Source organism: Hemitrygon akajei, chromosome 3 (assembly GCF_048418815.1).
Source record: "Hemitrygon akajei chromosome 3, sHemAka1.3, whole genome shotgun sequence".
NCBI classification, from domain to species: Eukaryota; Metazoa; Chordata; class Chondrichthyes; order Myliobatiformes; family Dasyatidae; genus Hemitrygon; species Hemitrygon akajei.
In genome coordinates this window covers 161,123,863-161,138,836 of record NC_133126.1, presented here as the reverse complement: position 1 = coordinate 161,138,836, position 14,974 = coordinate 161,123,863, and the positions used below count along the sequence as shown (strand labels likewise).

General features: G+C 39.5%; 1 protein-coding gene across 1 annotated transcript in view; it reads left to right on the top strand.

The window, feature by feature from the left end:
• Positions 1-14,974, top strand: part of LOC140725556 (uncharacterized) — a 32,103-nt gene that overhangs the window by 2,288 nt on the left and 14,841 nt on the right. The window contains exon 2 of the mRNA XM_073041170.1: positions 12,053-14,657. Within this exon, the coding sequence (XP_072897271.1) occupies positions 12,057-14,657 (2,601 nt within the window). The 5' untranslated portion in view covers positions 12,053-12,056. The remainder of the gene's footprint in view (positions 1-12,052; positions 14,658-14,974) is intronic.

Sequence of the window (14,974 nt, the reverse complement as noted above, 5' to 3'; positions counted from 1 at the left end):
CAAAGACAGCCCTCACCCTCTCCAGAAGAGCCATAAGGTTTGGCTAACTTCACACATGTTAAGAAGCTAAACGGAAGCAAAAGTAGATGGTGATAGGCCTATCTCGAGAAATACTTATTATAATGTGGATTCTATATTACTTAGTTGTTATTCTTTATTTGCTCACTTACTCCTTTTTCCCCACCAAAATGAAAATATATATATATGTGTGCATATATGTGTATGTATGTAACTCATATATATATATTTATGTGTCTGTGTATATATATGAGGAGTACACAGGGAAATCTTTTCTGTGTAATGGATTTGGTCACTGACTTTTATGAATACTGCAATGGGGGGCCCTCAACTTGCAAGTAGGAGGGGTTATCCCCCACAGCTAGACATTTCCTCTAGCTCAATACAGGGTCATCTACCAGAGACCTCAGCCTTGGAATCACACATTCGTTGCCATTTTTGTTATTATTTAAATTTCCTGGTTCTTATTTGTTCAGGGAATAGATCGATTAAGTTTTATTCTGCTAATTTCAATGATACATTGACAGATAAATACAGATGGCTAAGGACAAATTAAAATTCATTTCTTTTAATGTCAATGGGCTATTAAATCCAATCAAACGTAATAGAACTTTATCTAAAATGAAAAAAGAACAAGCCCATGTAGTATATTTACAGGAAACTCATTTATGTGATAACGAGCATAGAAAACTAAAGAGAATGGGCTTCACTAATTTCTTTTTCTCCTCATATAAATCAGGAATAGGAGAGGAGTTGCTATTCTTATCTCAAGTAAGCTAAATTTTGAAAAAGTATTCGAAATGGGAGATAAGGAGGGCAGATATATTCTGGTAAGGGAGATTATAGACAGAAATTCAGTTACTCTATTGAATATATACGCACCTCCGGGAAGTGATAATAGTTTCTTTCAGAAAATTACTGATATTATGGTAGCGGAAACAGAAGGTCTCCTGATATGTGGGGGAGACTTAAATTTACATTGAATATATACGCACCTCCGGGAAGTGATATTAGTTTCTTTTAGAAAATTACTGATATTATGGTAGCGGAAACAGAAGGACTCCTGATATGTGGGGGAGACTTAAATTTACAATTACAACCAAACTTAGACCCTTCCAATAGAAAAACCTATGAAACAAAATCTTTACATAAGAAAGTTAATACACTTTTTGAGGATGTTGGTTTAATTGATATATGGAGGGACCTTTTTCCCGACAGAAGGGATTACACTCATTATTCTGCTTCCCATTCTGTATATACAAGAATAGACTATTTCATAACATTTGGAAAAGACAAAGACAAAATAAACACCTGTGGAATTGGGATAATAGATGTAAGTGACCATGCACCTATATATTTATCTGTTGATTTTGACCTACAACCGAAGAATACTATTTGGAAACTAAATTCGAGTCTACTCAATGATCCGTACTTTAAGGAACAAATTTAAAAAGAAATTGGTCTCTACTTAGAATTTAATGATAATGGAGAGGTTTCACCTCCCATTTTATGGGATACTCTGAAGGCTGTCTTCAGAGGGAAAATCATAGTGATATCTTCATATAAGAAAAAAATAAAACATTAGAGGAATTACAAAATAGGCTAAAGGAACTTGAGAAAAAACAAATTGAATTTGGCACAGGATACATTAGGGGAAATTAGAAAAATTATGAATGAAATTATAAGTTTGGCTATGTAAGAAATCAGGAAAAATTTAATGTTTCTGAAACAGAGACATTATGAAAATGGATCAAAATCTATGAAAGTACTGGCGTGAAAACTGAAAAAAAATGATAGCAGAAAATACAATTCATAGAATTAAGGACCCAAGAATGAAAATGATAAAAAATAAGCTAAGTGAAATTCAAGAAGCTTTTGAAGTGTTTTACAATACTTTATATTCCAAAGTTCCAGGGAGAAGCATAACCCAAATTGACACCTTCTTGAATTCTCTAGAGTTACCCACTTTAAGTGAAGAACAAAATAGAACGATGACTGCTGACATAACTGAAGTTGAATTAAAAGCTGCAATTAGTAGGCTTAAATTAAGCAAGTCACCAGGATCAGATGGGTATATGGCAGAGTGGTACAAAGAATTTAAAAATGAGTTAATTCCTGTTTTACTCCCCACACTGAACTGGGCTCTAAAAAAATGCACAAATGCCACCCAGTTGGAAGGAAGCGATAATCTCAGCTATACCGAAAGAGGGCAAGGATAAAATGGAATGCAGGTCATTTAGACCAATATCCATTCTTAATGTAGATTATAGATCATTTACCTCCATCATGGCCAAACGATTAGAGGAGTTTCTACCCATCCTGATACACAACAATCAGACAGGTTTTATACGACAACGCCAAACACAAGACAATATACAAAGGACACTTCACATTAATGGAGAAGTGTGGAGCAGGTTAAGACCTACAAGTATCTGGGAGTACAGTTGGACGAGAAGCTAGACTGGACTGCCAACACAGATGCCTTGTGCAGGAAGGCACAGAGTCGACTGTACTTCCTTAGAAGGTTGGCGTCATTCAATGTCTGCAGTGAGATGCTGAAGATGTTCTATAGGTCAGTTGTTGAGAGCGCCCTCTTCTTTGTGGTGGCGTGTTGGGGAGGAAGCATTAAGAAGAAGGACGCCTCACGTCTTAATAAGCTGATAAGGAAGGCGGGCTCTGTCGTGGGCAAAGTACTGGAGAGTTTAACATCGGTAGCTGAGCGAAGGGCGCTGAGTAGGCTACGGTCAATTATGGAAAACCCTGAACATCCTCTACATAGCACCATCCAGAGACAGAGAAGCAGTTTCAGCGACAGGTTACTGTCGATGCAATTCTCCTCAGACAGGATGAAGAGGTCAATACTCCCCAATGCCGTTAGGCTTTACAATTCAACTGCCAGGACTTAAGAACTTTTTTAAAGCTATTATTAATGCTTTTGAGTTAGTGATTTAGATGCATATCATATTATTACTGAGTTAAGTATTGTATGTAATGAGTTTTTGCTACAACAAGTGTATGGGACATTGGAAAAATGTTGAATTTCCCCATGGGGATGAATAAAGTATCTATCTATCTATCTATCTATCTATCTATCTATCTATCTATTATGGATCATATACAAAAAAATAAAATCGAAGCAATAGTGGTGAGTGTGGTGGCTGAAAAAGCATTTGATTTGGTTAATTGGAATTTTCTTTACAGAGTTTTACATACATTTGGTTTCCAAGACACAATTATTAAAACTATACAGACACTATATGACAACCCGACTGCTAGTATTAAAATCAATGGATATTTATCAAATAGTCTTATCCTAGAAAGGGGCACGACACAGGGTTGAGCATGGTCACTGCTACTCTTCGCATTATATAGACAATAGACAGTAGACAATAGGTGCAGAAGTAGACCATTTGGCCCTTCGAGCCTGCACCGCCATTTTGAGATCATGACTGATCAACTACTATCAATACCCGGTTCCTGCCTTGTCCCCATATCCCTTGATTCCCCTATCAATAAGATACCTATCTAGCTCCTTCTTGAAAGCATCCAGAGAATTGGCCTCCACTACCTTCTGAGGCAGTGCATTCCAGACCCCCACAACTCTCTGGGAGAAGAAGTTTTTCCTTAACTCTGTCCTAAATGACCTACCCCTTATTCTCAAACCATGCCCTCTGGTACTGGACTCTCCCAGCATCTGGAACATATTTCCTGCCTCTATCTTGTCCAATCCCTTAATAATCTTATATGTTGCAATCAGATCCCCTCTCAATCTCCTTAATTCCAGCGTGTACAAGCCCAGTCTCTCTAACCTCTCTGCGTAAGACAGTCCAGACATCCCAGGAATTAACCTCGTGAATCTATGCTGCACTTCCTCTACAGCCAGGATGTCCTTCCTTAACCCTGGAGACCAAAACTGTACACAATACTCCAGGTGTGGTCTCACCAGGGCTCTGTACAAATGCAAGAGGATTTCCTTGCTCTTATACTCAATTCCCTTTGTAATAAAGGCCAACATTCCATTAGCCTTCTTCACTGCCTGCTGCACTTGCTCATTCACCTTCAGTGACTGATGAACAAGGACTCCGAAATCTCTTTGTATTACTCCCTTACCCAACTCTATACCGTTCAGATAATAATCTGCCTTCCTGTTCTTACTCCCAAAGTGGATAACCTCACACTTGTTCACATTAAACGCCATCTGCCAAGTATCTGCCCACTCACCCAGCCTATCCAAGTCACCCTGAATTCTCCTAACATCCTCATCACATGTCACACTGCCACCCAGCTTAGCATCATCAGCAAATTTGCTGATGTTATTCTCAATGCCTTCATCTAAATTGTTGACGTAAATCGTAAACAGCTGTAGTGCCAATACCGAACCCTGTGGCACCCAACTAGTCACCACCTGCCATTCCGAGAAACACCCATTCACCGCTACCCTTTGCTTTCTATCTGCCAACCAGTTTTCTATCCATGTCAATGTCTTCCCCCTGATGCCCTGAGCATTGATTTTAACCACCAATCTCCTATGTGGGACCTTATCAAATGCCTGAAAATCGAGGTACACTACATCCACTGGATCTCCCTTGTCTAACTTCCTGGTTACATCCTCGAAAAACTCCAATAGATTAGTCAAGTATGATTTACCCTTGGTAAATCCATGCTGGCTTGGCCCAATCCTATCACTGCTATCTAGATATGTCACTAATTCATCCTTAATAATGGACTCTAGCATCTTCCCCACCACCGATGTCAGGCTGACAGGTTGATAGTTCTCTGTTTTCTCCCTCCCTCCTTTCTTAAAAAGTGGGATAACATTAGCCATTCTCCAATCCTGAATCTAAGGAACATTGGAAAATGATTACCAATGCATCTGCAATTTCCAGGGCCACCTCCTTTAGTACCCTAGGATGCAGACCATCTGGACCTGGGGATTTGTCAGCCTTCAGTCCCATCAGTCTACTCATCACCGTTTCCTTCCTAATGTCAATCTGTTTCATTTCCTCTGTTACCCTATGTCCTTGGCCCATCCATACATCTGGGAGATTGCTTGTGTCTTCCTTAGTGAAAACAGATCTAAAGTACTCATTAAATTCTTCTGCCATTTCTCTGTTTCCCATAACAATTTCACCCAATTAATTCTTCAAGGGCCCAACATTGTTCTTAACTATCTTCTTTCTCTTCACATACCTAAAAAAGCTTTTGCTATCTTCCTTTATGTTCCTGGCTAGCTTGCGTTCATACCTCATTTTTTCTCCCAGTATTGCCTTTTTAGTTAAGTTCTGTTGTTCCTTAAAAACTTCCCAATCATCTGTCCTCCCACTCACCTTAGCTCTGTCATACTTACTTTTTTTTAATGCTATGTAATCTCTGACTTCCTTTGTCAACCACTGTGGCCCCTTTCCCCCCTTTGAATCCTTCCTTCTCTGGGGGATGAACTGATTTTGCACCTTGTGCATTATTCCCAAGAATACCTGCCATTGCTGTTCCACTGTCTTTTCTGCTAGGCTATCTGTCCATTCAACTTTGGCCAGCTCCTCCCTCATGGCTCCATAGTTTCCCCCATTCAACTGCAACACTGACACCTCTGAGCTGCCCATATCCTTCTCAAATTGCAGATAAAAACTTATCATATTATGATCACTACCTCCTAATGGCTCCTTTACTGCAAGATCGCTTATCAAATTCTGTTCATTACATAACACTAAATCCAGAATAGTCTTGTCCCTGCTCAGCTCTCGTACAAGCTGTTCCAAGAATGCATCCCGTAGGCACTCTACAAACTCCCTATCCTGGGGTCCAGCACCAACCTGATTCTCCCAGTTCACCTGCATGTTGAAATCCCCCATAACTACTGCGACATTACCTTTGCCACATGCCAGTGTTAACTCCCTATTCAACTTGCACCCAATATCCATGCTACTGTTTGGTGGCCTGTAGACAACACCCATTTGGGTCCTTTTGCCCTTACTGTTCCTCAGTTCTATCCACACAGACTCTACTTCTCCTGACCCTATGTCCCCCCTTGCAAAGGACTGAATCTCATTCCTCACCAACAGGGCCACCCCACCCCCTCTGCCCACATTTCTGTCCCTGTGATAGCACGTATGCCCTTGTACATTCATTTCCCAGGTCTGATCTCCCTGCAGCCATGTCTCCGTTATCCCAACAACATCATAGTTACCCATTCGCACCTGAGCTTCAAGCTCATCCGCCTTATTTCTGACACTTCGTGCATTCAGATATAGAATTTTTAGCCCATTTCTCCTCTCTCTGTTTGAATCGCTGCCTATTGTGCTTAACCCAGCTCCCCGAACTCCCATTGGGCTATACGCCCCTAGAATTTTGTTGTCCTTCCTAAATTTACTTATTCTTTCTGCACATTTAACTCCATTTTCCGTCAGACCATCCCTCTGTACATGTGTCCTCCTTATCACTTGTTCCGCCTCACCTTTCTCTACTACACACTTAATATTCCGGAACCGTGTAGTCCCCACCTGTCCTTTATTCTTCCTCTCACTATCCTCTCTCACATTCTGGATCCCCGCCCCCTGCAAATTTAGTTTAACCCCCCCCCCCCCCCCAAGAAGCACTAGCAAACCTCCCTGCAAGAATGTTAGTACCGCTCCAGTTCAGGTGTAAACCGTCCCTTCGGAACAGATCCCACCTTCCCTGGAACAAAGCCCAATTATCTACAAACCTGAAGCCCTCCCTCCTGCACCATCCTCTCAGCCATGTATTAATCTTTATAATCTTTCTGTTCCTTCCCTCACTTGCACGTTGCACAGGTAGCAATCCTGAGATTGTTACCCTGGAGGTCCTGCTCTTCAGCTTCGCACCTAACTCCCTGAACTCCCTACGCAGGACCCCCTCACTCATCCTACCCACATCATTGGTCCCTACATGGACCACAACATCTGGATTCTTGCCCTCCCTCTCGAGAATAACCTGCACCCGATCTGAGATGTCTTGGACCCCGGCACCAGGGAAGCAACATACCATCCGAGACTCCCGATCTTCCCCACAAAATCTCCTATCCACCCCTCTGACTATAGAATCCCCTATCAATACCGCTCTCTTCTCTTCCCTCCTCCCCTTCCTAGTCGAGGGTCCAACCTCAGTGCCAGAGATAGGACTACTGCAGCTTGTTCCTGGTAGGTCATCCCCACCAACGGTATCCAAAACGGTATACTTATTTTTGATGGGAATGGCCATAGGGGTGTTCTTCTCTCTCTGTCTGCTCCCCCTGCCTCTCTTGACTGTCACCCATTTGCCTACCTCCTGTCTTTTTGGTGTGACTACCTCCCGATAACTCTTATCTATCTCTGCCTCTGCCTCCCGAATGATCCGTAGTTCATCCAGCTCCTGCTCCAATTCCCTAACTCGGTCTGATAGGAGCTGCAGCTGGATGCACCTATTGCAGGTGTGGTCATCAGGGACAACTGTGTTGACCCTGACCTCCCACATACTGCATACGGAGCACACCACTGCTCTAATTGTCTCCCCCATTACCTGATCCCAGATTAGTCAGAATAAATGAAAAGCAGGCTTCTTGCCGAAGTCCTCTTGTGCCGAAGCCCGCTGAGCCGAAGCCCAGCACTCTGCTCCTGTGCACTCCGCTGCCCGCTCCTGAAAGTGGGTCGCTTTTTAAAGTGGGCCGCTTTTTAAAGCCCGCGCTCACCGCTGACATCACCCGCGCTTGCGCAGCTTTACCTTCCTCCTCAGGTATTCTCCAGGTAGGTCCGAGGTTCTCGGCCTACCTACAACGGCTGATCCTTTGATCTCCAGTCGTCTGTCAATCACGAGCACTCCTTACTCCCGCTCCGCTGCCCGCACCGACGCGGAACCTGGAACCATTATCTGGAACCATTAGCTCAATACATCAGACAAAATGAAGATATCAGGAGAATTACTATTAAAGGGACAGAGCATAAATTGGCTTGTTACGCGGATGACATTTTGATCTGTCTAGGGCAACCAACATACTCTTTACCTAAATTGATGTAATCCTTTGAAAAATATGGTCAATTATCAGGGTGCAAGATCAACATAGATAAAACCCAATTACTTTCATATTACTGTAGCCCACCAAGAGAAATTGAAAGTAGATACCCCTGGGCTTGGCACACAGAGTCTTTCAAATATTTGGGCATTACTATGCCAGAAGATTTGGCAAAATTATCAGAATGTAATTATCGGCCTTTATATAAAAAAAAATTAAGGAAGATGTGGCAAGATGGAACCTAATTCCTTTTTTCAGTCTCAGTTCAAGGATTGAGTCTATTAAAATGAATATACTCCCCAGACTGTTATATCTCTTTCAGACCCTACCAATAGAGATTAATCAAAATCAATTCAATGAATGGAACAAGATGCTATCAAGGTATATTTGGCAGGGTAAAAGGCCTAGAGTTTGTCTCAAAACTTTGCAGTTAGCAAAGGAAAAGGGGGGATTGGGGCTTACCTTCTCTTAGAGATTATTATTTTGCAGCACAGTTGAGAGCTGTGATATGTTGGTGCAACCCATCATATGACACTCAATGGAAAAACATTGAGGAGTGGGTACTTCCCATCCCCATACAAGCAATTTTGGCTGACAACAACCTGCAAAGGTACATAAATACTATTGATAACCCATGGGTAAAATTGATTCTTAAAATATGGAAAACTACTATAAAAGAATATAATCTAGAGGGAGATATTGCAATTCTTAAATGGTGTGCATATGACTCGGATTTTACACCAAATAAATTGGATGCTAGATTTAAGGACTGGACAGCTAAAGGAATAACAGTTCTTTGCAACATAATGAAAGAAGGAACACTGTTCAGTTTTGAAATGATTAAAGAGAAACACTTATTAGAAAAACAAGATTTTTATCGGTATTTACAGATGCGACAATATGTTAATAAAATGCTTAAAAATGTTACCAAGTCAAATAACATGCTTGATAGAGCTCTTTAGAAAAGCATATAATTCAGATAATGGTAGTAGAATAATTTCAAGCATGTATAAGGGGTTGTCAAATCTTAAAACAAAATGGGAGAAGGAAGGAGGGATAATTATATTTGAGGAAGAATGGACAACAATATGTAGATATCAATGGAAGTGTACCAGTTCACAGAAATGGAGAGAGTTTGGATGTAAAAACTTGATAAGATATTTTATTACACCCTCTCAGAAATCCCATTATGATAGTAACCTCTTTGTTAGCTGGAGAAATTGTGGAAATCAAAATTCAAATCATTATCATATGTTTTGGGACTGCACTGTTATCAAAAACTATTGGAGGGGGATACACATTGCCCTACAAGACATCTTTAAATGTGAAATACCCTTGGAGAGTAAGACCATATATTTTGGATATATACTTCAAGAATGGTTGAAAAGAGATAAATATTTAATGAATATACTGTTGGTGGCTGGTAAAAAGACTCTTACTAGGAAATGGTTATCACAGGAGAGCCCAAATTTAAATACATGGATGGAAATTACAATGGACATTTACGAAATGGAGAAGATAGCAGCATCTGTTAATCATAAGCTGGAACAATTTGATTCATACTGGGAAAAATGGTTTAACTACATAATGCCTCATAGGCCTGAGTTTATTCTCACAAATCAATGAATCTGTTGTAAAAAAAAAGATCACTCCCTACTTGTACGTAGTTCTTTCCTTTTGCTTGTTTTTTCTTTTCATTCTTTTCTATAAGTGTATACCTCAGATAAATACTTTGTCGAGATTTGTGACATATATGATTATATGATATATATGTACAATGTCTGAAATACATCTTATGGAAATGTTTGTTTGATGAACTTCAATATGTTACGAACCCCGTAACTGGGTTACTTACCAGCAAAGATAGAGAGGTCCGTTGAAGTCTGATGATACTATTTGTAACAGTATTCATTAGTAAAAATACACAAAAATAATATCAATGCAAATATACAGATAATATATGTCATCAATACTAAACCTAAAAGTGTGGGTATAATAATAATCAATAAGAAATAAGCTCTATCATTGTCTAGGGGATAATGAATTGTCCGATGGAAAATCTAAAGTTCATTTCAGTTCATACAGGCTGCAGCCGTTGTTGATCGCTTTGTTGCAATTGTTGGAGAGAGAGAGAAATAGAAAAACTTGCCGGCTTTCCTTGTTACAATCTTGATCCGTATCCGTCCTTTAGCGAGGCCGTTCTGTGGAGGACTTGTCACCCAGGCAAGGATGGACACACACACAAGCCCCCACTGGTCTCATACGTTTCTCCTGGTGTGTCTAAAGGGGTGTTCCCCAGACTCTCTTATCCTCACTCACGGGGTCTCAGATGTCAATCAGGTTGGGATGATGCAATCCCTCAACCAGCCCACTCTGGTTGTCCCCTGAGGGGTTTCAATGAATAGTACAGTACTCAATACACAATTCCTTCTCCAAGAGACAATAGCAGTAATCTCTCTTTTTGTCAATAGGAGACATTCCAACCTGAGCTGTGCCTCTCTCTCATAAATTTGTATGAGCTGTTTATCGCTCTCATTTCCTTTGATAACAGCATTGGAATAGTAGCGATTTACTATTCTCCAAAAGGGGAGGGGGCATTGGTGATTCTGTACCCTTCTGCCCATCAGAGTTGCTCCACATTTGTAACAAATAAAAAAAATTACAAAAAAAAGGAAATTACAATGGACATTTACAAAATGGAGAAGATAGCAGCATCTGTTAATCATAAGCTGGAACAATTTGATTCATACTGGGAAAAATGGTTTAACTACATAATGCCTCATAGGCCTGATTTTATTCTCACAAATCAATGAATCTGTTGTGAAAAAAAAGATCACTCCCTACTTGTACCTAGTTTTTTCCTTTTGCTTGTTTTTTCCTTCCGCTCTTTTCTATAAGCGTATACCTCAGATAAATACTTTGTCGAGATTTGTGACATATATGATTATATGATATATATGCACAATGTCTGAAATATATCTTATGGAAATGTTTGTTTGATGATGAACTTCAATAAAAAAATAAATTTTTAAAAAACTGCAATGTACTGGAATCATTCCAGTGAAGAAGGATGCTGGTTGCTTTGTGTGTAGTGGAGAAGTTGCATTCATTCTTCATAGAACAGTGAGGGTTGAGCAATCCATAGTAAAATTTAAAATTATATGAATTCTGGACAGAAAGGACAGAGAGAATTTACACAAATCACAATGACGGTCAAGAATCTGAATGAAAAAGCTGAACAGCAGAAGAACCAAACTGACATGAGGAAAAGTGTCAGTGTGCGTTGAGTAGTTGGGATCTGTGACGTGGAGTCAGAGGGAGGAATGAATGGAGATTCAATCATATTGCACAACAGGGAAATGAATGTCATTTTGGAGGTTAAAAGAATTTGATTTTACAGAGAGAGATCGGGAAAGGGGGACAACTGGGTTTTCTTGCAGATCCAGAGTGAACATGAGTGGAATTTTTTGGTTTTTGACTCCCAATCTCCCCTCCAACAGCACAAATCTAATGATTCACAACTGCCCTATTGGAAACTTGTTGCTAATTTATTGTTTCTCTTATAGGGTTCTTGTCTGTGGTTCAGGATAGGTTTGCCTCATTGAGGCAGGGAAATGATATTATGGTGAAGTAACCATGGCTGACAAGAGATATGGAACATCTAGTGAAGAAGAAGAAAGAAACATACCTAAGGTTTAGGAAGCATAGATCAGACACGGCTCTGAGGAGTTATATGGTGGCCAGGAATGTGCTTAAGAAGGGAATTAGAACAACGATAAGGGAATATTTGAAGGCCTCAGTGAGTATGATTAAAGAAACCAACAAGGCATGATATACATACATGAAGAACAGTGATGATAGGTCTGATGAGGAATAAAAGAGGAAATGTGCCTAGAGTCTGAAGAAATTTAATCTGTATTATTATTTAAGAAACTGATATATAATTAAAACAGACATTATATTCTAATAGCAGTCCACTCCATAAATATGAAGTACTTATTTTCTAATCATGCCTGTCTTTTTACTTCACAGGAACATGATTTCCAAATGGTTTTGGGGTATTCTGACTCTGTGCACTTTTGCGACTTGCTCTTGTGATTGTGAATTCCAAAAACAAGTCTTTGTTTGTAACAAAAGATCCATGAAGGAAATGCCAGTGAATATACCTTCCAATGTAACTGAAATACACGTGATGAATACTAATATTAGCACATTAAGATCTGGAGCCTTTCACAATTATCCTGCAACAGTGAAGAGGATTGATTTTATGAATAATTTAATATCGACAATAGAAATTGGGGCCCTGGATGGTCTCAGTAATCTCACTCATCTTGAGGTAGATGGTAGCCCACTGGAAACATTGAATGCTGGGGTTTTTGACAACCTTCCACAACTGAAGAATCTCTTCCTGACGACAAATCGTATTAAGAATCTAGAAAAGGGATTATTTGATAAACTTCTGAAATTAGAGGAACTGCGTTTGTTTGACAATAGCTTACGCGAGATTCCAAGTGGAATATTTGACAAACTTTCACAGCTTCAAAAATTGCATATAGGAGGAAATCAGATAAAGAATCTTCCTCCACGAATATTTGATAATGTTAGAAAACTCAAAGTTCTTCGACTTCACAATAATCAGATTGCTAATCTCACAACAGGTATTTTTGACCATCTCTCAGAACTCACTGAGCTTTCTTTGGGTAGGAATAGTATTTCACATCTCCCATCTGACATTTTTTCTAAACTTATTATGTTAGAAAAGTTGTTTTTGGAGTCAAACTCCATCACAGAACTTCCTGAAGGGATTTTGAACAATTTGACAAAATTATCTCGCCTGAAACTGGACTCTAACATGATCTCCAGTCTTCCTGCTAATGTATTTGAATTCACTCCAAAACTCATTGAACTTTCCTTGACAGAAAACAAACTTCTCACTCTTCCTGATAATGTGTTCAGTAAACTGTCTAACCTGACTAAACTTCGACTGAGCAAGAACCAGATCTCAACTATTGGAAAGAAAGCTTTCAGTGGCCTTAAACAATTGAGTGATCTTCAGCTGCAAGGAAACAATATTAGCACGTTGGACAATGAAGTTTTTGAAGAATTATCCAAGTTGAAAAAGCTGAATCTTGCCAATAATCAGTTGTCTAATATACCTAATGGAACCTTTAATAATTTGCCATTTCTTTCTTCCCGTGGACTCGACCTACAGAATAACACCTTTGTTTGCGGCAGTCAATTAATATACCTGAGAAAGTGGATGAAGGCAGATGAAAGGAGAGTAAAATCAGCGAGTAAATTGTTATGTGACAGTCCTGTTGATAAAGCTGGAAAGCCTATTCTAACTTTAAAAGAGGAAGAATTTATCTCTTTAACTACAACGGCACTAACTACTATTCCACAAGTTTCAACTTTGATGATTACATTATTAACTGCCGTGAATACCTTTACAACAGAAGGAATTATCACACCAGAAACTTCAAATCCTATTGTGACTACAGTGTTACCTACTCCCAGTACAACAGAACTCACAACAGAACAGACATCCACATCTGGCATTTCAACACATATTACAACTACAGTGTTATCTACTCCCTGTACCACAAAGACTACAGAACAGACAACCACACCAGAAATTTCAACACCTAGTTTGACTACGGAGTTATCTACTCCCAGTACAACTGAACTAACAGAACAGTCTACTACAGCAGAAATTTCAACACCTACTTTGACTGCGGAGTTATCTACTCCCAGTACAACTGAACTAACAGAACAGTCTACCACACCAGAAATTTCAACACCTACTTTGACTACAGAGTTATCTTCTCCCAGTACAACCGAACTAACAGAACAGTCTACCACACCAGAAATTTCAACACCTACTTTGACTACAGAGTTATCTTCTCCCAGTACAACCGAACTAACAGAACAGTCTACCACACCAGAAATTTCAACACCTACTTTGACTACAGAGTTATCTTCTCCCAGTACAACCGAACTAACAGAACAGTCTACCACACCAGAAATTTCAACACCTACTTTGACTACAGAGTTATCTTCTCCCAGTACAACTGTACTAACAGAACAGTCTACCACACCAGAAATTTCAACACCTACTTTGACTACAGAGTTATCTTCTCCCAGTACAACCGAACTAACAGAACAGTCTACCACACCAGAAATTTCAACACCTACTTTGACTACAGAGTTATCTTCTCCCAGTACAACCGAACTAACAGAACAGTCTACCACACCAGAAATTTCAACACCTACTTTGACTACAGAGTTATCTTCTCCCAGTACAACTGTACTAACAGAACAGTCTACCACACCAGAAATTTCAACACCTACTTTGACTACAGAGTTATCTTCTCCCAGTACAACCGAACTAACAGAACAGTCTACCACACCAGAAATTTCAACACCTACTTTGACTACAGAGTTATCTTCTCCCAGTACAACTGAATTAATGGAACAGACCACCACTCCAGAAGTTTCAACTACGACTAAAATTATGAGTATAGCCACAACCAAAATTTCTACAACTCATAGTATGACAACCGAACAAGCATCTCACATGCATTGGACATCCTCAATAACTTGGATGACACCAATGGCTAAAGTAACAAGCACAAAGGTAAATGTTGTGCATTTATTATTTCAGTAATCTTATATATGTTCATTGGTTAAACATTCTTGATTATTTAAATAGTTAATTATGGGCTATATATATAATAATTTATTTTTTGATGTGTCATCATGCTATCACATGACTCGTATGTGCCTTGCTTAAAGTAAACTTGGACTACACCCGTATTTTTGGACTTACGAGTGTTTCTTTGAATTAATTTAAAGTTTTGAAGTTACAAAACTTCAAAGATAAACTTCAACTATAAAGATAATGTCCTACATATTATTTCTGCAGGTGATCTTCAATTCAGTAATTCTTACTAA